Genomic DNA, 22,963 nt, shown 5'->3' on the forward strand with positions numbered 1-22,963 from the left:
TGTAGATTTACCTCCTGTGATGTATTTCTCAGAAGGGTCAATATTTTTGGGGGGATTGCATCCATTACAACAGCAAATTATTTAGGTCTAACTCTTAAATGTATTCAAAAATTCTCTTTTTATAAATTTCCATCGTTGTTTAAAAGCTGACTAACTAATATAATTATGTTTTCAAACCACTAAGAGAGATTTATTTATGTATAGGATGTCTTTGTTGTTCCAAATATAATATCTCCTTGGTGAAAAGTTATGCTTGCAGGCCAGTGTCCACAAGAGCTTGTTTATTAAGCTTAGGTGGTATTTTTTCATGTGAATAATTGCACTTAATAATAAAAATGACGTCACTGAACATGTGCAGTAAGAACAAATATAAAAACTGAGAAATATAGAATATTCAACAATAAATGACTAATAATGATTATAACAAATGTACATAATAAAAACATGAAAATATAAATTCTTAAAATATAAATTTGGCTTCCAACAATATCTGGATTGTAATTTTTTATTTGGAATTTTGATTGACAGGGTCTGGGAAACCTCGGATTGTGCTGCTGGGTAAAACTGGATCAGGAAAGAGCAGTGCAAGAAAAATCATTGAGGGTCGAGCGAGTTTAGAGAGGAGAAGATCATCATATTCTGCGACTGAAACCTGTGAGCTACACGAAGCACATGTGGACGGAAAGAGCATGAAAATAATCGACACTCCAGGACTGATTGATGCATTAGAAGAGAAGAAGAAAGAAATAAAGAAGTTTGTCATCATGTCTGCTCCTGGTCCTCATGTGTTTCTGCTGGTGATCAAACTGGATACGAGATCCACTGATGATGAGAAAAACACAAAGGGAAGGATTCAGAAGAACTTTGGAAAAGATGCTTTACGTCACACCATCATTCTGTTCACTCACACTGATCATCTGAAGGGTAAATCTATAAATCAGTATATCAGTGAGAGAGGGATCCTACAGTCACTGATCCACAGCTGCGGTGGCAGATTCATCTCAGTGTCCCAGGAGAACCAGGAGAACCAGGAGAACCAGGAGAACCAGGTCACCGAGCTGCTGGAGAAGATTGAGAACATGGCGGAGGGAAATAGGTGGAGGTACTACACAAATAAGATATTTCAAGAAATGATTAAAAAAGCGATAGTGTATGAAAGATTTAAAGCAGTGGTAGTTGACATTGCAGCAAAAGCTGGATCAGGAGCAGGAGTTGGAGTCATGGTCACAGGAGGCATCGTCCTGGGAGTCACAGAGATGGTCTTCCTTCCAGCACTAATGATTGTAGGAGGAGGTGTAGCGTTAGCTTCTGCTCTCGTAGCTTGGAAGCTAAGTAAGGAATGGGATTAATATACTTTTGTAAGCTATACTGTTGTGATTCTCAATGATTGTGCATAAATCTATTGCACATAAGAGGAGTATAAGATCAGCATTTGTACAGTTTCACTAATGTAGTTGTGTAGTTCCTCATTAACACATAAGAACGGCTGTCTCATGCTAGCCATCCTTCTTTCAGTTCAGTTACAGACAAGTACAATGCAAAAAGTATTGCAATTCAGATTATGTAAAAATATAACAACAACAACTAAAATATAAAACAAACATATATGTCCAAAAAGAAGAAAAAGAAAGTAAAAAAATACTGGGATAAATAGTGCTAATGTTAGAGCAGTTATTGGAAAAGCTTTAAAATTGTTATTGTTTATAAGCTTTTGGTTTTGTGATCTTATGTTTCAAAGGGTTTCAAAATTATATTATGAGATCAATATTATAATATATGAGGGTTTCCCTTGAGTTATTTTTGTCTTATGAATATGAAACTTTGCCAAAAATAATTAAAAGATTAATAATATCAATTTTTTTCTAGAAAAATATGGGTTTTGAAAACAAAGAATAATGTCACGAGTTTCTAAATTAAGAGTTTTGTTTAATTTTTTTTGTCATGTCTATTTTAAAGTCAGTCCAAAAATAAATATAACCATTACAAAATAAATGTTAAATATTTTCAAATGATGTGTTACAAAAAGTATATTTATCACAAACAGTATGAATATATCTGACAGCATTCAGGATCTATGAATAATTTTATAATTCATTTATTTCACTTTATTACAAATAACATATTTATATGGTAATGTCCAAATACTGTGCCAAGATATACAAAGAGGTTTAGGCCATTTTGATTTACACGGAGGATTGGATCTGATATTAAAGGAATTTCTTTTAAAATTCGTATTAAACGTTTTGCAAAAACTGCTGCCATTATTTTATAATCATTATTTAATAATAGATGGGTCGTCAATTTTTTAATAATAGTTTATCTTTTGTCTGAGTGATGTCGGTAAGGATGTTGATGGCCTCATATAACTATCGTCTATACAAACTTTATACAATTCTGATGTACGGCCATCATTTCCAGGGGATTGTTTTTTTTTGTTTGTGATTTTATACATCAACTCAATTTCATTTATAGGAAGGTTTTAGGAACACTCAAATTTACTTTCCAAAGATAGCATTTTTTGATTTCTAATTGCTTTAAAAAGAATTGAATTATCGAATTATATTACCTTCTCTTAATAAATATACAGTATATCTGTATTGTCATTAAAACACCATATCACTTGCTAATTTAGTTTGTCTTTTTCTGTTTTCTTTCTTTGAATGACTGAATGAATGAATCACTCACTGCTCTTGACTGAATAACTTTAGTAACTATAATAATGATCAGCCTATATTCATATACAGTCAAGCAGTGTTCTGTTTTATATCTTATTGTTTAATTTCTGTGTTACTTCTGACTTGAATGCTATTGTTAAATAGACCTATACTTTACCTGAAAAACTTAAAGCAGTCATGAAGTGAGTTTTCAATGTCAGTATTTCAAATGATTCCATGTAAACATAATATTCTGTATTTTTGTATTTTCAAATGACTAATTACTTGCATTTTAATTAAATACATTTCTCACACCTGTATTTTGTATTTTATTTTTAAATCATTTGATGCGCAAGTGTAACAAAACACTTTTTGATGTATTTGTGGCCATGTCTGCTCATCGTGCCTTCTTCATCATCATCATCTTCCTCTTCATCATCTTTTTCCTCTTCTTGTTCTTCTTCATCTTCTTTATCATCATCATGTTCTTCCGCTCTTGAGTCTATGGCAGCCCATAATTGTGAAATTTGGCACACAGATAGAGGACAGTCTGATTTTCACAAAATCGCCTCAGATCATCTTCAGACCACGCCAGCAAAAAGTAATTAAAGTCCCCCTGTAGTCAATAATTTTATCTCTTAAAACTCATCTTTGATCACCAAAATGGCATATTTAAATGTTTTTTTTCCCTTAAAGAATGTCTTAAAATATCTTGAATGTAACTCGACACCCTTGCTTAATTTAGTATGCGTGGTTCTATGAATATGCAAATGAGCCCCGCCTCCACTCACTCACTCACTCAGAGATCCACTGGTTGACGATCACACGTTGATCTGATTGGTTACAAGGTAGTTTGTGACGTCAGAAACACCAGCGATTTCAAAGCGTGTTTTTGAGACTGTCTTTGGTTCACTGCAGTTTTAAGCAGAAAATACTCAGCAATGCTGTCGACTTATGAATTTACACATGGTTTGTGTTTAAGCATATTAAAAACACCACATAGACACATAAACAACATTAAAAGCTGGATTTTCACCACAGGGAGACTTTAAAAACTTTTTGATGCCAAGCTGATTCTGTAACCCTGAAACACACATCCACACCAAACTTTATGTGTGTCAATGTCTCCTCACACTGACCATACACATCAGTTTGGTATAGTGCCATCTATTGGCCAAAAGGTGTTTAGCAATTAAATGATGTTGGTATTTGAGATTTTTCCACCAATGTGACAATTTTTTTTTTAGATATGTCTTTAATTACTTACTGTTGCAGTTACTCTGCAGCTCCCACCATGACATTTGTACTGTTTGCCCCTTCATTGATATATTTTCTCGTTACTATCTCTCATCTTTCTCAGTCTCCTTTGCTTTGCTTCTATAACTTCTGTCTACGTGTTTTATTTGTTCTGTATACTGTAGAGAATTTATTTAAATTTCCAGCTTTAACATCGTAACTCAAAAGGATGTTTGGCTGCAGTTTTGAAAAAGCTGATCTCTACTGCTCGATTCAGTGCTATTAAAATGAGCTTTGTCTCTTGATTATGTTTCCCTGTATATTTCCACAGCTGTGCTGCATAGTGCGCCACAATTTAACTTTAACTGGACAATAACTTTATTCTACAGCTGCTGTAAAGCCTAAACAATCTGTTATTTTAATCTCCTATTATCACTGTAAAGCTGCTTTGAAAGAATCTATATTGTTAAAAGCGCTGTATAAATGAAGGTGACTGGACTTGACACTGTAATTGGTGCTCTTGCACACCTCTCTCACCTGATCCCCTCTCGTTTGATTTATCACAGTATTCAGATTCCCTCTCGATCTGCCTTCTCTGCCAGTGTTTTGACTGATTTTGTCACTCTCCAGCCTCTCAAGTATTGTTATATTTTTGCCTTGTCAAGCTTTTGATCCTGTTTTATTTCTGCTGTCCAGCCAGCTCAGTTTTCCCCATCCACTTTTTAGATTTGCCTCTGTTATCGGACCGGTTCAGTTAGCTAAAGTTCTGAGAATGATTTTTTTTTTTTTTTAATTATCCACAAACTTTATACAATAGAGTAGGCTATACAGAATTCACATATTAATGGCCTACATCCAAAAACTAAACAAAATAAATAAAACTAGAGTGTACGAATTGATTAGGCTAATTAATCAAAATAATTATATTCATTAAAGATAAGTCATTCTTGCTCTCTTATTGACAATGTTTTCCAGACTGGTGCAATAATCCATGGTCACCTGAAGAAAATTAATACATTATGCTTGGATCCCGGCCATTTCTTCTTGTGTATGTGAATTTTTCCCAAAATAATAAAAAGTTGTAGCCTACAATAAAAGTTACATTATTTTATTATTGCTTTCGTTGGAATAATACATCAAAATTATTTAATTTAATTATCACATTTGTTTTCCTTCAAATGAAATTGTCCACATCCACCCAAAAAAACTATACAATTACAAAACAGACGGATAATAGATTATTTTTCTACTGAACAAAAATTACATGAATAAGGCCTATCTAAATTAAACCTCTCTAACACACTTTTAGCTGGATATATACCATGTAAAAATTTTAATGTAACCTCTAATACTTTATTATTTAAACAGTAGCGCTTCACAAATACCCTAAACTTTATTCCAGTTTTCGACGTGAACGCGCCACTGGTGACGCCCCAGAATGACGTTGTCACGTGGCCTCTGTTACTTTTCTCAGCGTTGGCGGGAGAAACTAGTGACACTCGTATGCGATTATTGTGTAGGGGATTTCATTAAAAATAATTGCAGTTATCACTGGGCGGATTTTCATGTTCGAAATAACCTGTGGAAAGGATTAAGTTTCAATTATTAAACATAAAAATACATTTGAATGTCCATATCTATGGTCCATCCTATGATGTCCGCGCGCCCCCTGGAGGAAGTTAACCTTCACTTCCACGCACGTGACAGCATTCTCATCATTCATTGGCTGTGAAGGCGGAAGTGAGTCGCATTAACCCTTCCGCCAACATCAATACAAACACACAACATCACCGCAAGAAAACAGGTAAGATAAACGCTTACTTCATAAATTAAATCTAGTTTATTATATCAGCCCGCCGCGTGTCATAATTCACAATCTGCTCTCGATAGATGTATGCCTCATTTCCCGGTGTTTAGTTGTGAATGTATGTCATATTAGCTGCCCAGTTTAGCATGTCATTCATATGAGACTGAAGGATTGTGATGATGATGATTGTTGTTCATTTTCACGCAAAATCTGACATATTTTTATTTTGTAGAGTTAAATAGGGTGTTCAATCATTTAGATGCCACATATGATTATTCTCGTGCGAGGGATCCCATCCTTACATTAAAGGGCATTTAGCTTATAAATTTATTTATATGTGTAAAGACCCAATTTATACGGTGAAAATGAGTTTTAAATGTCACAATTATAAATGTGCAAAATATTATTTGGAAAATATTTATTTTATTATAATTATTTTTTACTCGTTATAGCACTGTGCTGTTTATTGTTTATTTAATTGTTTATTATTTATTTCAATCTATTTATTTTTTAATGTAACTTTTATAATTCATTTGAATCTATTATTTATTAATTTATTAATGTGAGAATCTTCTTATATTTTTTTTAAATGTTTGTGTGTGTGTGTGTGTGTGTCAGTATTATTTATTTGTGTTTTAAATATGTTTTATTATTTATTTAAATGTATTATATGTTATTTATTGTATTCATTTATGAATATAATTTTTTCCTCTTCTATTTGTTGTGTATGTGACTGCTGTTGTAAGTATGGAGCTGGCCCACAGTCTGCTGCTGAATGAAGAAGCTCTGGCTCACGTCACCGAGGCCAAGAGAGCCGTCTTCATCTTCGAGTGGCTCCGCTTCCTGGATAAAGTTCTGATCGCAGCTAACAAGGTGAACGATCATGGAGAAACTCGTGCATTTGCAACTAAATAATGAGTAATATTTAGCCATTGAATTGATTTTCAGGTCCATTTTTACACATATGAGAGCAATGTTTTTTTACCATAAAAGCACACATCATTTAAATCAAATATCTCAGTAAATTATTTAGATTAAATTCTCATCTGAACAACTATGGCTGAAATTAGAAAATCTAAATGCTCAAAGGTTTTGTAAAAGCACAAAGTTTATATACAGTCTAAATAACTGTACCTCTATATTAAATCAGACACTGCAGATTTGATAATTGCTGTTTCACACGTTGAGTTCTTCATGTTTAGTGTCTTCAGATCTGAGGCCGGTGTGAAAGAGTCGTTGATCATGTTAATTCCCTGCAGACTCGTTCAGGATGTGTGTTTCTGTAATGTGTTCTACGGTGTTGTTGCAGTTTCTGGTGATCGGATTTGAGCTCATTCTGTGTAACTCGAGCAGTCTAAACATCTTCATTTTCATCTAGTGAAATTTTTTTTTAAATGTTTTAATTTATTTTTCTAAACATAATGGATGTATATTTATTGATTAATTCACTATTTTTAGAGGGGGTCAAAATTAAAATTTTCACCTGAGATTCTGGAACTGTGAAAACACAGGTGGAAGTGAAGCAGAAGCAGCTGAAGGAGCAGCTGACAGGGTTGATCAGCTGTGTGTGTGTGTGTGTGTGTGTGAGTGAGTGAGTGAGTGAGTGAGTGAGTGAGTGAGTGAGTGAGTGAGTGAGTGAGTGAGTTTGAGTGAGTGAAGGAGAAGCAGCTGACAGGGTTGATCAGCAGTGTGTGTGTGTGTGTGTGTGTGTGTGTGTGTGTGTGTAGGTGGATGTGAAGGAGAAGCAGAAGCAGCTGGTGGAGCAGCTGACGGGGTTGATCAGTAGTTCCCCCGGGCCGCCCACTCGTAAGCTGCTCTCCAAGAACCTGGCGGTGCTTTACTCCATCGGCGACACCTTCACCGTCTTCCAGACACTCGACCGGTGCAACGACATCATCAGGAGCAAAGATGACACCGCTGCTTATTTACCCACCAAACTGTGAGTGTGCTCAACTACACACACACACACACACACACACACACACACACACACACACACACACACACACACGCTCACTCACTCATACTCACTCACGCACTCACTCATACTCACTCACTCATACTCACTCACTCACTCACTCATACTCACTCACTCACTCATGCTCACTCACTCATGCTCACTCACTCATGCTCACTCACTCATGCTCACTCACTCATGCTCACTCACTCATGCTCACTCACTCATGCTCACTCACTCATGCTCACTCACTCATACTCACTCACTCATGCTCACTCACTCATGCTCACTCACTCATGCTCACTCACTCATGCTCACTCACTCATGCTCACTCACTCATGCTCACTCACTTATACTCACTCACTCATACTCACTCACTCATACTCACTCATACTCACTCACTCATACTCACTCACTCATGCTCACTCACTCATACTCACTCATACTCACTCACTCATACTCACTCACTCATGCTCACTCACTCATACTCACTCACTCATACTCACTCACTCATACTCACTCACTCATACTCACTCACTCACTCATACTCACTCACTCATACTCACTCACTCATACTCACTCACTCATACTCACTCACTCATACTCACTCACTCATGCTCACTCACTCATACTCACTCACTCATGCTCACTCACTCATGCTCACTCACTCATGCTCACTCACTCACTCATGCTCACTCACTCATACTCACTCACTCATACTCACTCACTCATACTCACTCACTCATACTCACTCACTCATACTCACTCACTCATGCTCACTCACTCATGCTCACTCACTCATGCTCACTCACTCATGCTCACTCACTCATGCTCACTCACTCACTCATACTCACTCACTCATACTCACTCACTCATACTCACTTACTCATACTCACTCTCTCATACTCACTCTCTCATACTCACTCACTCACTCACTCACTCATACTCACTCACTCATGCTCACTCACTCACTCATACTCACTCACTCATACTCACTCACTCATGCTCACTCACTCATGCTCACTCACTCATGCTCACTCACTCATGCTCACTCACTCATGCTCACTCACTCATGCTCACTCACTCATACTCACTCACTCATACTCACTCACTCATACTCACTCACTCATGCTCACTCACTCATGCTCACTCACTCATGCTCACTCACTCATACTCACTCACTCACTCATACTCACTCACTCATACTCACTCACTCATACTCACTCACTCATACTCACTCACTCATACTCACTCACTCATGCTCACTCACTCATGCTCACTCACTCATGCTCACTCACTCATGCTCACTCACTCACTCATACTCACTCACTCATACTCACTCACTCATACTCACTCACTCATACTCACTCACTCATACTCACTCTCTCATACTCACTCTCTCATACTCACTCACTCACTCACTCACTCATACTCACTCACTCATGCTCACTCACTCACTCATGCTCACTCACTCACTCATACTCACTCACTCATACTCACTCACTCATACTCACTCACTCATGCTCACTCACTCACTCATGCTCACTCACTCACTCATACTCACTCACTCATGCTCACTCACTCATGCTCACTCACTCATGCTCACTCACTCATGCTCACTCACTCATGCTCACTCACTCATGCTCACTCACTCATGCTCACTCACTCATGCTCACTCACTCATGCTCACTCACTCATACTCACTCACTAGGGCTGTCAACGAATATTCTAAATTTGAATATATATTCGAATAGTTTTAAAAAACAGAATTTCAAAAGTGAAAATTAAAATTCGAATGTGGAAAAACACGCCGCGGTAGCAGAGGCTGTCTGCTTTGCGAGCCTGCTATATTTGGGACAAGAGTCGCGATCTTAAATTGCTTGCACAAAACTCTTGATCAGCTCTCAACATTTGTTTATTGTTGTTGTTCATTTAAACCGTTATGCGAATAGAGCATGAGGGTGAGGGCGAGAGAGAAAGGGAGAGAAAGAGTGCCTGCGAGTGAGCGAGCGAGCCAGAGTGAGCTCTGCGGTCTTGGCCATTAGTTGATTTACTTGTTCTTGTGTAGGTAATACGTTGGTAAATATGTTTAAATGTAAATAAACTACCTATACAAGTAGTTATGTCTCTTTGTATTAATTTGTCCTGTTTTTGACGTAATGCGCGTCATTGACTAAATGCGCAACCAGATTGTGATGAGGTTCAGTGTGGGTGGAAGGAAGAAGACAGGGTCGGCATGACTGGGACTCGTACTTTTATTAAAATAAACAAAAATGGTGAACAAAAGTCGTGCCACATGCGCATTCACCGTAGCCTCGCTACAGCAACGAACATAAAATATTCCTCCCGCGGAATCAGCTCTCAGTTCACGTTAGACGAACACTCTTCCTGCTGTAACAGCTTTCAGTCCGCTTGTCATGTACGAGTCCCGAGGCCTTCTCTCTCACCCTCTCCCTCGTTCCCGCCAGCTTTTATGCGGTCTCTCCACGCCAATTACTGCAATCAGACACAGGTGTTCATCATCTACACTTGACCTACTTACTCACCTCTCGGCTTGCTCCTCTCTCTCTCGCTACAGATTTCGCAAGACCACGCCCTTCTCGCCACACAGATGTTCAAATTGTTCCAATATGCCACACAGATGTTCAAATTGTTCCAATATGTGACCCGATCTGGCGAAATGAGCCGGAAGTCGCAACGTTCTATTTTAAGATATGGGCCGATTATGTGGAAAAACAATGAAATAATAGTTTTTTTTTTTTTGTTGCTAATTTCAAAGAACAGACATTCAAAAATAATCTCCCAAAGTTTCGCAGTCCAGATAATTGAGTAAAGGTATTTAAATTACTATTAAAGTGTACAAAGTTTTACTAAATTCGCTGGAAATGAACATTGCTTTTCTCAACTCCTCTCGTCACCTCTGAGCATTTCCCGGGTATCCCCTGAAACGTCACTATCTCTGCTCTTTAAATGGTGTTACACGTTGTATAGAACCAATCAAAAAGCTTAGAAATGTACACAAATGCTGATCATTTGTCGATGGGAAGCCGTTTCGACTGACCGGCACGCGATTGGTCCAGCCACCCTCCTGTCAGACTCGAGCGAGCGCTCTGTGTAATAAACAAGCTAGCAGATCTCCTCAGAAACATTAAATATGTTTATTTAAATATGTTTTGCTCGCTGTCAAAAGCGAGCAAAGTTGCCAAAGCGTCATCAAGCCCCCTGGCCATTGCACACTGAGTCCGCGTTTTTTTCGTATGCGTTTTTTCGTATTGATTCGGTGGCTCCGAATTGTCAAAACACCATTCAAACTGCTTGCTACGGATGCGAAAAACTTACGATTGTTTTTATATAACGGATGAAAGTTTCGTAGTGTGCACGCGTGATTGACATAACGTGATTGACAAATGTGAATGAGTGTAGCTATTTATCTGCAAGGAGAATCCATTACAATGTGTTTGATTAACCCAATATTTAACTGTTGGTATCTCCGTTATGAATTTGTTACGCTGTTATTGTCAACTAGCCTACACTAAGATATGATTGCATAGACTAGCATTATTTGATCTCTGTTTCCTTGTCTCTCTGCCTCTCTCACTTTCTCTTACACACACACACACACACACACACACACACACACACACACACACACACACACACACACACACACACACACACACACACACACACACACACACACACACACCGTCTCTCTCAAGCAAAAATGTAGCACCTCTGTTAAATCTTTCTGATTTTAGAACATTTTTGTAAAAGGTAGGCCTACTGTTAAATTATTTATTCAAATAAAAACTTTTAAAATAATTTGAGCTTCAGCCTGGTTTAATAGCATTTATATATTAATGTCTTTGGTCAAATTAAGCTGTAAAATAAATAGTTTACCCCTTTAAATGTAATGGATTTTGAAAGATATGAACAAAAAACGGGCAAAAAACTTTAAAGGCGATTTTCTCAGGTTTTCAATTGGAAAAAGAGGGCAGACGACCATAATTCAAATGTGTATATCTTTAAAACCATTCAAGGTATGACTTTGACTAGGATATCAATTGAAAGCTTATGGTCTCCTCTTTCCATTAATACCAAAATCTCAATTTTTAAATTTGGGTCACTGTGACTCATTTTGCTGGATCAGGTCACATATGTGTTTTTTAGAGGGAATATTCGAACGTCATTTTAGACCAATTTTGACAGCCCTATCACTCACTCATACTCACTCACTTATACTCACTCACTCTCAATCATTCTCACTCATACTCACTCTCTCATACTCACTCTCTCATACTCACTCTCTCATACTCACTCATACTCACTCACTCATACTCACTCACTCATACTCACTCACTTATACTCACTCACACATACTCACTCACTTATACTCACTCTCATACTCACTCTCATACTCACTCACTCATACTCACTCACTAATACTCTCATACCACTCTCTCATACTCACTCTCTCATACTCACTCTCTCATACTCACTCTCTCATTCTCACTCTCTCATACTCACTCACTCATTCTCACTCTTTCATACTCACTCACTCATACTCACTCTCTCATTCTCACTCTCTCATTCTCACTCTCTCCTCACTCACTCTCTCATACTCACTCTCTCATTCTCACTCTCTCATACTCACTCACTCACTCACCACCACTCTCATACTCACTCTCTCATACTCACTCTCTCATACTCACTCTCTCATACTCACTCTCTCATACCCACTCACTCATACTCACTCTCTCATACTCACTCTCTCATACTCACTCTCTCATACCCACTCACTCATACTCACTCTCTCATACTCACTCTCTCATACTCACTCTCTCATACCCACTCACTCATACTCACTCTCTCATACTCACTCTCTCATACTCACTCTCTCATACTCACTCTCTCATACTCACTCTCTCATACTCACTCTCTCATACCCACTCACTCATACTCACTCTCTCATACTCACTCTCTCATACTCACTCTCTCATACTCACTCTCTCATACTCACTCACTCATTCTCACTCTCTCATACTCACTCATACTCACTCTCTCATACCCACTCACTCATACTCACTCTCTCATACTCACTCACTCATTCTCACTCTCTCATACTCACTCATACTCACTCTCTCATACTCACTCACTCATACTCACTCTCTCATACTCACTCTCTCATACTCACTCACTCATTCTCACTCACTCATACTCACTCACTCATACTCTCTCATACTCACTCACTCATACTCACTCACACATACTCTCTCATACTCACTCACTCATGCTCACTCTCTCATACTCACTCATACTTACTCACTCATACTCACTCACTCATACTCACTCACTCATACTCACTCACTCATACTCATACTCACTCACTCATTCTCACTCTCTCATACTCACTCACTCATACTCACTCACTCATACTCACTCACTCATACTCACTCACTCATACTCACTTACTCATACTCACTCTCTCATACTCACTCTCTCATTCTCACTCTCTCATTCTCACTCTCTCATACTCACTCTCTCATACTCACTCTCTCATTCTCACTCTCTCATACTCCCTCACTCATACTCACTCATACTCACTGTCTAACTCACTCACTCTCTCTCTCTCTCTCTCTCTCTCACTCTCTCTCACTCTCTTACTCACTCATACTCACTCACTCATACTCACTCTCTCATACTCACTCTCTCATACTCACTCACTCATTCTCACTCTCTCATACTCACTCATACTCACTCACTCATACTCACTCACTCATAATCACTCTCTAACTCACTCATACTCACTCTCTCTCTCTCACTCACTCATACTCACTCACTCATATTCACTCTCATATTCACTCTCATACTCACTCACTCATACTCACTCAACTCATACTCACTCATACTCACTCACTCATACTCACTCACTCATACTCACTCACTCATACTCACTCTCTCATACTCACTCTCTCATACTCACTCTCTCATACTCACTCACTCATACTCACTCATACTCACTCACTCATACTCACTCTCTCTCTCTCTCTCTCTCTCTCTCTCTCTCTCTCTCACTCTCTTACTCACTCATACTTACTCACACACATACTCTCACACTCACTCACTCACATTGACGCATGTGTGCAGCGCTGCAGTGGAGTGTGTCGGGGCGTTCTACGAGCGGATGGGCCGAATGCTGGGCAGCTCTTTCCCTGAAACCATCAACAACCTCCTGAAAGCCCTGAAGAGTGCAGAGGTACAGCAGCTGTGTGTGTGTGTGTGTGTGTGTGTGTGTGTGTGTGTGTGTGTGTGTGTGTGTGTGTGTGTGTGTGTGTGTGTGTGTGTGTGTGTGAAGAGTGCAGAGGTACAGCAGGTCTGTGTATGAGTGTGTGTGGTCGCAGCTCTAACCTGTTACTCCTCTCCTTCAGCACTGTTTCTCAAGCTGCGGTGTGTGTGTGTGTGTTTCAGGCTCAGGGTCGAGGCGAGATCCTGCTGAGTCTGCAGAAAGTTCTCAGTGGTCTCGGTGGAGCGGCGGCCTCGTGTCACAGAGACATCTATAAGAACACGCGCTCGATGCTCACCGACAGATCCATGGCCGTCCGCTGCGCCGTCGCCAAGGTGAGGAGGTTCACACACACACGCTCACACACACATGCACACGCTCACACACATGCGCTCACACACGCTCATACACGCTCACAGTTCCCACAGAAGCATGTAGCAGCACGACTGTTTTCAACATTGATAATAATCATAAATTTTTCTTGAGCATCAAATCAACATATTATAGTGATTTCTGAAGGATCATGTGACACTGAAGACTGGTGTAATGATGCTGAAAATTCAGCTTTGATCACAGGAATAAATTACACTTTACTATATATTCACATATTCACAAAATAGCTGACTTACATTGGAATGATATTTCATTGTTTTTAAAGTGTTTTTAGTATTTTAGATCAAATAAATGCAGCCTTGGTGAGCAGAAGAGCAGACTCTTTATCGAGTCGAATATTCCCAGATGTGATGTTTGTTAGAGCTGATTGTGATTGGGCCAGATGATGATGATGATGATGATGATGATGTGGATGTGATTGGTCAGTGTCTGCTAGAGCTGCAGAACGAGGCCGTGTTCATCTGGACCACTGAGCTGGAGAACGTGGCGACTCTGTGTTTCAAGGCTCTGGAGGGCTCGACTTACGGTGTGCGTGTCGCTGTGTCCTCACTCCTGGGAACCGCCATGGCAACTGCGCTCGTGCCCAAACAGGCCACCGGTGAGACACACACACACACACCTGCCCGTACACAAACGCACACACACCTGACCGCATACTCACACCTGCTCGCACACACACAACTGCCCAGTACAAACACACACACACACACCTGCCTGCATACACACACCATCCTTCTGTTAGACTGTCTCACACATGAATTATGTTGAATATCTGTCAGCTGTTAAATTTAACTACACAATTAGATAATACCAGTTTAGCTCAAACAATCACCAAGCAATGCTTCATGTTGTTCAGTCTGTGGTGTAAAAAGGTGCATTAGCAATTAAAGAAAAAACACTTCAGCAAAACATGATCAGCTCAAAGTGTCCGAATCATTTTTGGTCCCAAATTTTTATAATTTTTTCTGGTAGTCACTGTATGAAGAATTTTTGGGTGTAATATCTCACAGTTTACTTTATTTTGCTCTCCTCACTTACATAAATGAACTATAGTGTCCTGCACACACTAGTAGAAAAATATCAATCAAAATGGTATCTGAATAACTTTTGGTTTGACTGTATGCCACGTGTGTGTGTCTGTGTCAGTGATGCGGCAGAACGTGAAGCGAGCGACTCTCGAGGAGGTTCTGGAGCTGATGTCCACAGGGTTCCTGCGTGGAGGATCAGGGTTCCTGAAGAGTGGAGGAGAGATGCTGAAAGGAGCCTCGGTCAGCCGAGAGGTGCGCGTCGGAGTCACTCAGGTGAGACTGAAGCCACCACACACACACACACACACACACACACACACACACACACACACACATACACACACACACACACACACACACACACACACACACACACACACACACACACACACACACACACACACACACACACACACACACACTCACACACACTCACAGTAGCACTCACACTCACTCACACTGACTCTCTCTCTCACACTCACTCTCACACTCACTCATAGTGACAATTCGTTTGGTCTGTCCCTATCATTTTGATTCTTAGTAAAACAGTTAAACACAATTACGGACTTAGATTTTATATAATTATGTATGTATGAACAATACAGATAAATGCAGATACCATGCAGGAAACCAGATCTGCTACTGAAATACTTCAAGAACATAACCAATGTTTGAAACCATTAACAAAATTAATATTTGTGCATACAGACATGTAAGCGGAGTAAAAATATTCAGACGCAGTCTTTTCTTCCTCTATTATGCCGTATATGCGAGTGCAACGCTTCTGTAAACACATGTGGGCGGGGCTTGATTGTGTCTGTGGGAAATTGGTTGGATGGTTGTGGTTTGCTATTGGCTGATCTCATGTGAGTGACAGGTTGCCCCGCCCACATCATCAGAGAAGAGAAGAGATGCTGCAAGAGGAAGTTATTCTGATTCAAGATTACAGGAACATGAGATTTAAAGCACCCCTGTGGGGAAAATTCAGCTTTTAATGTTGTTTATGTGTCTATGTGGTGTTTTTAATATGCTTCAAGACATGTGTAAATTCATGTCGACAGCATTGCTGAGTATTTTCTTCTTAAAACTGCAGTGAACCTGCACAAAAACTCGGTTTGAAATCGCTAGTGTTTCTGATGTCACAAACTACTCATTTGCATATTCATAGAACCGCATATGTTTAATGAGCCAAGGGTGTCGAGTTACATTCAAGCTATTTTAGGGCATGAAGACATTATTTTCAAGGAAAAAAACATTTAAATATGTAATTTTGATGATCAAAGATGAGTTTTAAGGGATAAAGTTATTGACTACAGGGGGACTTTAAACAAAAATGATGATCTGCTCTGCGTGATGATTTGATCATAACTCCTACAATGCTGTGGGTTTATCTCAGCTATGACCAAACTCTGTTTTATTTTAAACTATAAAGCAACAGAAGGTTTTATTCACTGCATTACATGTGTAATCATCTGCTCACCGGTGTCTCTCTGCATGCAGGCGTATGTTGTGTTCGTCACGACTCTGGGCGGCCAGTGGCTGGAGCGTAACTTTGCAGTGTTTCTGTCTCATCTGCTGGAGCTGGTGGCTCACCCGCGCGCCACACAGACTCACGTGGAGGCCGTGTATTCCCGCCGCTGCGTGTCCTTCGCCTTGCGGGCGACGCTGGGAGGTCTGCTGGGAGAGAAAGCTCAAATCGCTGCTGCCAAGGAAATCTGCCTGGCCATCAGCAAACAGATGAGAGCTGTGGGTAAGATGGACATCACACTGTGACAGATTATAAGAGTAATTCACAACCAGTGATACTCATCCATGTGTCTGAAATCACATTTTTCCTCGGTTATTGGGCTTTTTTTTTTTCTAGGGCTGTTCAAACGATTAATCGCATCCAAAATAAGTTTGTTTCCATAATATATGTGTGTGTACTTTGTATAATTATTTTGTATATACACACATGAATGTATATATTTAAGAAAAATTGTATTTATATATATATATAATGTATAAATTATATATATAATGTGAATTATACATGTGAATTATACAAAATATATACATGCAAACATTTATCTAATAAATACATGATTGTGTGTGTATTTATATAAACAAAATAATTATACACAGTGCACAACCTATATTATGGAAACACAAACTTTTATTTTGGAATGAGATTAATCGCTGCTCAGCCCTAATCCTTCATATATGAATGATATTTTACATCAAATTCATACATATAATCAGTAAATTTAATAAGAATAATAGGATGTTACACTCTTAAAAATAATGGATCCAAATGGTTTTTTTTTGCCATTTTGGGTTCCTCAAAGAACCTTTCATTGATCAGTTCTTAAAGAACCATGTTTTTCTTTGTGTGAAAAACATTTTAATATTTTAAAGAACCTTTTATTTACCTTTTAAATAGATGGCAGCAAGTCACTGTCTTTATGTGAGTCATTGAATCATTTATACAACCGATTTGTTCAAAAGCCTGATTTGTTCAATATTTTTTTTTAAAACCCTTTTTCCACTCTAAAAAAACCCTTTTATGCAATGGAAAGATTTCATGGATGTTAAAGGTTGTTCATGGAACTATTGATGCTAATAAATAACTTTCATTTTTAGAAGTGATTTTTTTTTTTTTTAAATAAACCAATTGAATCTACAGTTCACTGTCTTAAGTGAGTCATTGAATCATTCATACAACCGTTTTATTCAAAGCCTGATTCGTTCAAGAACGTAGCAAGTGAGCGGCTGGAATTAACCCAATGAGTTACTTTTTTAGGGAGTAACGCAATCTTGTAGCACATAACTTTTAAAGGTAACCATCCCCTACACTGGTCCTGACAGCGATGACTGGTCGATCGCTCAGTGTGAATATAGACGCTCATGACTGTGCTCTCTTCCACACAGAGGCGGTGGTGAACGACCCGAGCAGCGAGAGCCGCGCTGGAGCCGCTGACGTGTCGGCTAGTCAGCATGTGATGGTGTGCGCGCTGAAAGAGCTGGGCAGTTTGGTCCAGAGTCTGAGCACCACGGCCTCCCCGCTAATCCTGGAGCCATCCGTCGGTAGGAGAAATGCACATAACCACTGCATGTAGCGGTCGGGTACAAAACCAGACAAACATCCCAGGTGGCATGTTTAATCAAAAGTGTTTTTATATTTATATTTCATTACTATGGATGTTCAAGCTAAATTTCACCCTGATACTTAATTTTAATAGCACTTTTCTAGTGCCATTTTTGGCAGATATACTGTATTTTAGGCATGTGTAATTATCATGGTCTGAGAATCCATCCATCCCAACATGCTCCATTTATTTCTTCTGAGGTGCTCCTTTTTTCCGTTTTCCTTGTTGCTAGCATACTTTGGGTCATTAGCATTTTGAAAGGTCCACTTATGATTCAGCTTTAAAAAAAAAAAAATTTATAGAGATGGCTACACTATTTGATATAAATATGGAATTTGTAGTTGATGTTATGATGACAAGTTTGATGAGACATGGACATTTGCCAAAACAAACAAAGTCTTTCCTCCTATATGTATATATTACATATATCTAAAATGTAAAATTTTGTTCCAAACCCTTAAAGGAGAACTCCGGGCAATTTTTAAGTTAATCTTGATCGTTAGACCTTTGTGAGTACTGACTATAGAAAAAAAAACGAACCGGATTGGTGCTTGCTACGCGGAGCTGCGACCGCGAATGCCCAGAGCTCCCACCCAGCTAAAACGGCAGCTATGGGGGCATGGACATAAAGAGCGTTTTTGAACCTCTTAACAGATACAAAATGCAATTAAAATGTCTGTCCAACATGAACAGGGACCCTACATGTGAACAAGATACGTTTAGAAACTTAGCCATTGTTTCAACTCACCTAAATAGTATTTTAGACGGCTAGCTGTAGTCTCGCGCTGCAGTCCCATGCTGTAGCCGGAAAAGGTAAACAATGTCCAGGTGGGAGGAGCGTTGATCATGTGCGACAAGTTATGATCAGAGTTGCTTACAAGTGAAGAAGAAATGGTTCGTGTTTGTGCCTTTACGAATTGTGGCAACAGAATGCGAAAATATAAGAGCTTAAATTTTCATTGTCTTCCTTTTCATGACCTCGAGATTCTGCAGTTGTGGCTAGTTGTACTTCAACTTGATGTGCAAACTCCCGTAGAAGTACTACGCGCTAAAGATTACCGCATTTGCAGCGAATACAACAATACAATTACAATTCAAGTCGAAGAAGCTATTGAAATAATTAAAGCTTTGTAAATAAGACTACAAAAACATTCATGCACATCTCTCCTCATGCCGTGTGTGCCCAAATGGAAGGATAAATAAAGTTTACATTACCTCCACAGTGGTTGCACCCGTCATCGTACATGGAATGGCATTTTTCTTCAAACGGCCCCGCTGTGTTGAGTGTGTGTAGTCATCCTTGTCAAAGTGTTCGCTGCAAATGCGGTAATCTTTAGCGCGTAGTACTTCTACGGGAGTTTGCACAAGTTGAAGTACAACTAGCCACAACTGCAGAATCTCGAGGTCATGAAAAGGAAGACGATGAAAATTTAAGCTCTTATATTTTCGCATTCTGTTGCCACAATTCGGAAAGGCACAAACACGAACCATTTCTTCTTCACTTGTAAGCAACTCTGATCATAACTCGTCGCACATGATCAACGCTCCTCCCACCTGGACATTGTTTACCATTTCCGGCTACAGCACGGGACTGCAGCGCGAGACTACAGCTTGCCGTCTAAAAGACTATTTAGGTGAGTTGAAACAATGGCTAAGTTTCTAAACGTATCTTGTTCACATGTAGGGTCCCTGTTCATGTTGGACAGACATTTTAATTGCATTTTGTATCTGTTAAGAGGCTCAAAAACGCTCTTTATGTCCATGCCCCCATAGCTGCCGTTTTAGCTGGGTGGGAGCTCTGGGCATTCGCGGTCGCAGCTCCGCGTAGCAAGCACCAATCCGGTTCGTTTTTTTTTCTATAGTCAGTACTCACAAAGGTTTAACGATCAAGATTAACTTAAAATTTGCCCGGAGTTCTCCTTTAAGACTTTTGTTCATCTTCTAAACTCATGAAACTCATCTTCAATATTTTTAATGAAATCTAAAATATTTCTGTCCCTCCACTGACAGTCTCTTCATCCAAAACCCTGATGCTTCAAAGATACATCAATATGAATGGAACGATTTAATCCAAGTCTTCTGAGGAGACAAGATCACTTTATATGATTAACCGATTTAATTAAGGCTTTTATTCACATATAAACATAATGCACATAGAGGTCATAAAATATGGTAAACAAAAGCTCGAGAACTTATGAGAATTGTTCAAGCCAAAAACGATTGAACTTCCTAATTCCATATTTGATGTGGAGTTCTTTTACAATCTTTTTGGACAAGGCGTCTGCTTAATGACTAAATGTAAATGTCTTTATGAACTTTTGTAGCTTGAAAGTTTTGATTACATGGACTTTCAATGGAGGGAAAGAAGTGTTTTGGATTTCATCAGTCCCCCTGTAGTCAATAATTCTATTCTTTAAAACGCGTCTTTGATCACCAAAATGACATATTTAAATTTTTTTTCCTGTTAAATTTTTTTTCATGCCTTAAAATAGCTTGAATGTAACTCGACACCCATGTCTCACTTAGTACATGCGGTTCTATGAATATGCAAATTAGTCCCGCCTCCACTCACTCACACCAGCTCAGAGATCCACTTGGCCAACTTACTGAGGTAAACGCTGCACAAAAAGTTTTCTCTTTACGTCAGACACATAATGGTAATTAATATTATTAGTATTTTGCTTGACTATGTTATCACAGCTAATAATGTGTTAGTGTTACACAAACTATGTTCCCGTTCCCCATCTCAGTCCATAAACCCGCTATATTGCTAAATCTACCCGATTTTTTTTTATATGAACAGAAATATATACTGGGATAACCTGGCGTTTCTCGAGACTCCCCGGCTAGTTCGCCGTTAATGATATGCAAAAGCCCGCCCCTCTCATGATGTGATTGGCTACAGGATAGTCTGTGACGTCAGAAACACCAGCGATTTCAAACCGTGTTTTTGACACTGTCTTTGGTTCACTGCCTTTTAAGGAGAAAATACTTAGCAAATGGTGTTGACTTATGAATTTACACATGGTTTGTCTGAAAGCATACATTAAAAACACCACATAGACTAATAAACAACATTTAAAATCTAAATTTTCTCCACAGGAGGTGGTGAAAAAGATGAATGAAAGTTGTTATAGGTTTATAATGATAAGCAGGAGAGTAAATGAAGATTCTTGTGAAGACTCTATCCCTTTAATTCATTCATGTCGACACCGTTAGCAGCATAATCCGCTCACTATCTGGCCGTCCTGTGATGATGTGTGCAGGTTTTCTGGAGACGGTGACGTCTGTGCTGCTCCACCCGAGTATGGCGGCTCGTCTGTCGGCTGCCTGGTGTCTGCGTTGCGTTTCTGTCGCTCTTCCACACCAGCTCACGCCTCTGCTGGACCGCTGCGCGGAGTGCATCAACAACCTGAAGAACTCGCCTGAGGCCGTGAGCGGGTACAGCTTCGCCATGGCGGCTCTGCTGGGAGGAGTCCATCAGTGTCCTCTGGGCATCCCACACTCCAAGGGCAAGGTCTGAGTCTCCACTGCCTCCCTCCCTCCAGATCCCAGTCTGAGTCTCCACTGCCTCCCCCCTGATCCCAGTCTGAGTCTCCACTGCCTCCCTTCCCGATCCCAGTCTTAGTCTCCACTGCCTCCCTTCCTGATCCCTGTCTGAGTCTCCACTGCCTCCCCCCCGATCCCAGTCTGAGTCTCCACTGCCTCCCCTCCTGATCCCAGTCTTAGTCTCCACTGCCTCCCTTCCTGATCCCTATCTGAGTCTCCACTGCCTCCCCCCAATCCCAGTCTGAGTCTCCACAGCCTCCCCTCCCGATCCCTGTCTGAGTCTCCGCTGCCTCCCCTCCCGATCCCTGTCTGAGTCTCCACTGCCTCCCCTCCCGATCCCTGTCTGAGTCTCCACTGCCTCCCCCCTGATCCCAGTCTAAGTCTCCACTGCCTCCCCTCCCGATCCCAGTCTGAGTCTCCACTGCCTCCCCCCCGATCCCAGTCTGAGTCTCCACTGCCTCCCCTCCTGATCCCTGTCTGAGTCTCCACTGCCTCCCCTCCCGATCCCTGTCTGAGTCTCCACTGCCTCCCCCCCGATCCCAGTCTGAGTCTCCACTGCCTCCCCCCGATCCCAGTCAGAGTCTCCACTGCCTCCCCTCCCGATCCCAGTCTGAGTCTCCACTGCCTCCCCTCCCGATCCCAGTCTGAGTCTCCACTGCCTCCCCTCCCGATCCCAGTCTGAGTCTGAACTGCCTCCCCTCCCGATCCCTGTCTGAGTCTGAACTGCCTCCCCTCCCGATCCCAGTCTGAGTCTCCACTGCCTCCCCCCGGATCCCAGTCTGAGTCTCCACTGCCTCCCCTCCCGATCCCTGTCTGAGTCTCCACTGCCTCCCCTCCCGATCCCTGTCTGAGTCTCCACTGCCTCCCCTCCCGATCCCAGTCTGAGTCTCCACTGCCTCCCCTCCCGATCCCAGTCTGAGTCTCCACT

General features: G+C 40.3%; 2 protein-coding genes across 4 annotated transcripts in view; both read left to right on the forward strand.

Annotated features, from left to right (window-relative positions):
• Positions 1-524: 524 nt before the first annotated feature.
• On the forward strand, positions 525-1,349 carry LOC143741446 (GTPase IMAP family member 9-like; the record flags this gene model as incomplete). Its single annotated transcript, XM_077233792.1, has 1 exon — positions 525-1,349. A coding segment is annotated over one exon (825 nt), but the record flags the coding sequence as incomplete, so codon positions are not given.
• A 4,278-nt stretch (positions 1,350-5,627) lies between these two features.
• The window catches only part of LOC143742339 (HEAT repeat-containing protein 5B-like), a 68,688-nt gene continuing 51,352 nt past the window's right edge, over positions 5,628-22,963 (forward strand). For all 3 annotated transcript variants that reach the window (XM_077235188.1, XM_077235189.1, XM_077235187.1), the window contains exons 1-10: positions 5,628-5,694; positions 6,444-6,570; positions 7,425-7,636; positions 13,802-13,910; positions 14,123-14,272; positions 14,757-14,928; positions 15,477-15,631; positions 16,859-17,108; positions 18,269-18,424; positions 21,753-22,003. In XM_077235188.1, the coding sequence (XP_077091303.1) occupies positions 6,445-6,570; positions 7,425-7,636; positions 13,802-13,910; positions 14,123-14,272; positions 14,757-14,928; positions 15,477-15,631; positions 16,859-17,108; positions 18,269-18,424; positions 21,753-22,003 (1,581 nt within the window). In that variant the 5' untranslated portion in view covers positions 5,628-5,694; position 6,444. The remainder of the gene's footprint in view (positions 5,695-6,443; positions 6,571-7,424; positions 7,637-13,801; positions 13,911-14,122; positions 14,273-14,756; positions 14,929-15,476; positions 15,632-16,858; positions 17,109-18,268; positions 18,425-21,752; positions 22,004-22,963) is intronic.

The sequence above is a fragment of the Siphateles boraxobius genome, unplaced genomic scaffold, assembly GCF_051911475.1.
Source record: "Siphateles boraxobius isolate OS27281-9 unplaced genomic scaffold, OSU_SipBor_1 19, whole genome shotgun sequence".
Taxonomy (NCBI): Eukaryota; Metazoa; Chordata; class Actinopteri; order Cypriniformes; family Leuciscidae; genus Siphateles; species Siphateles boraxobius.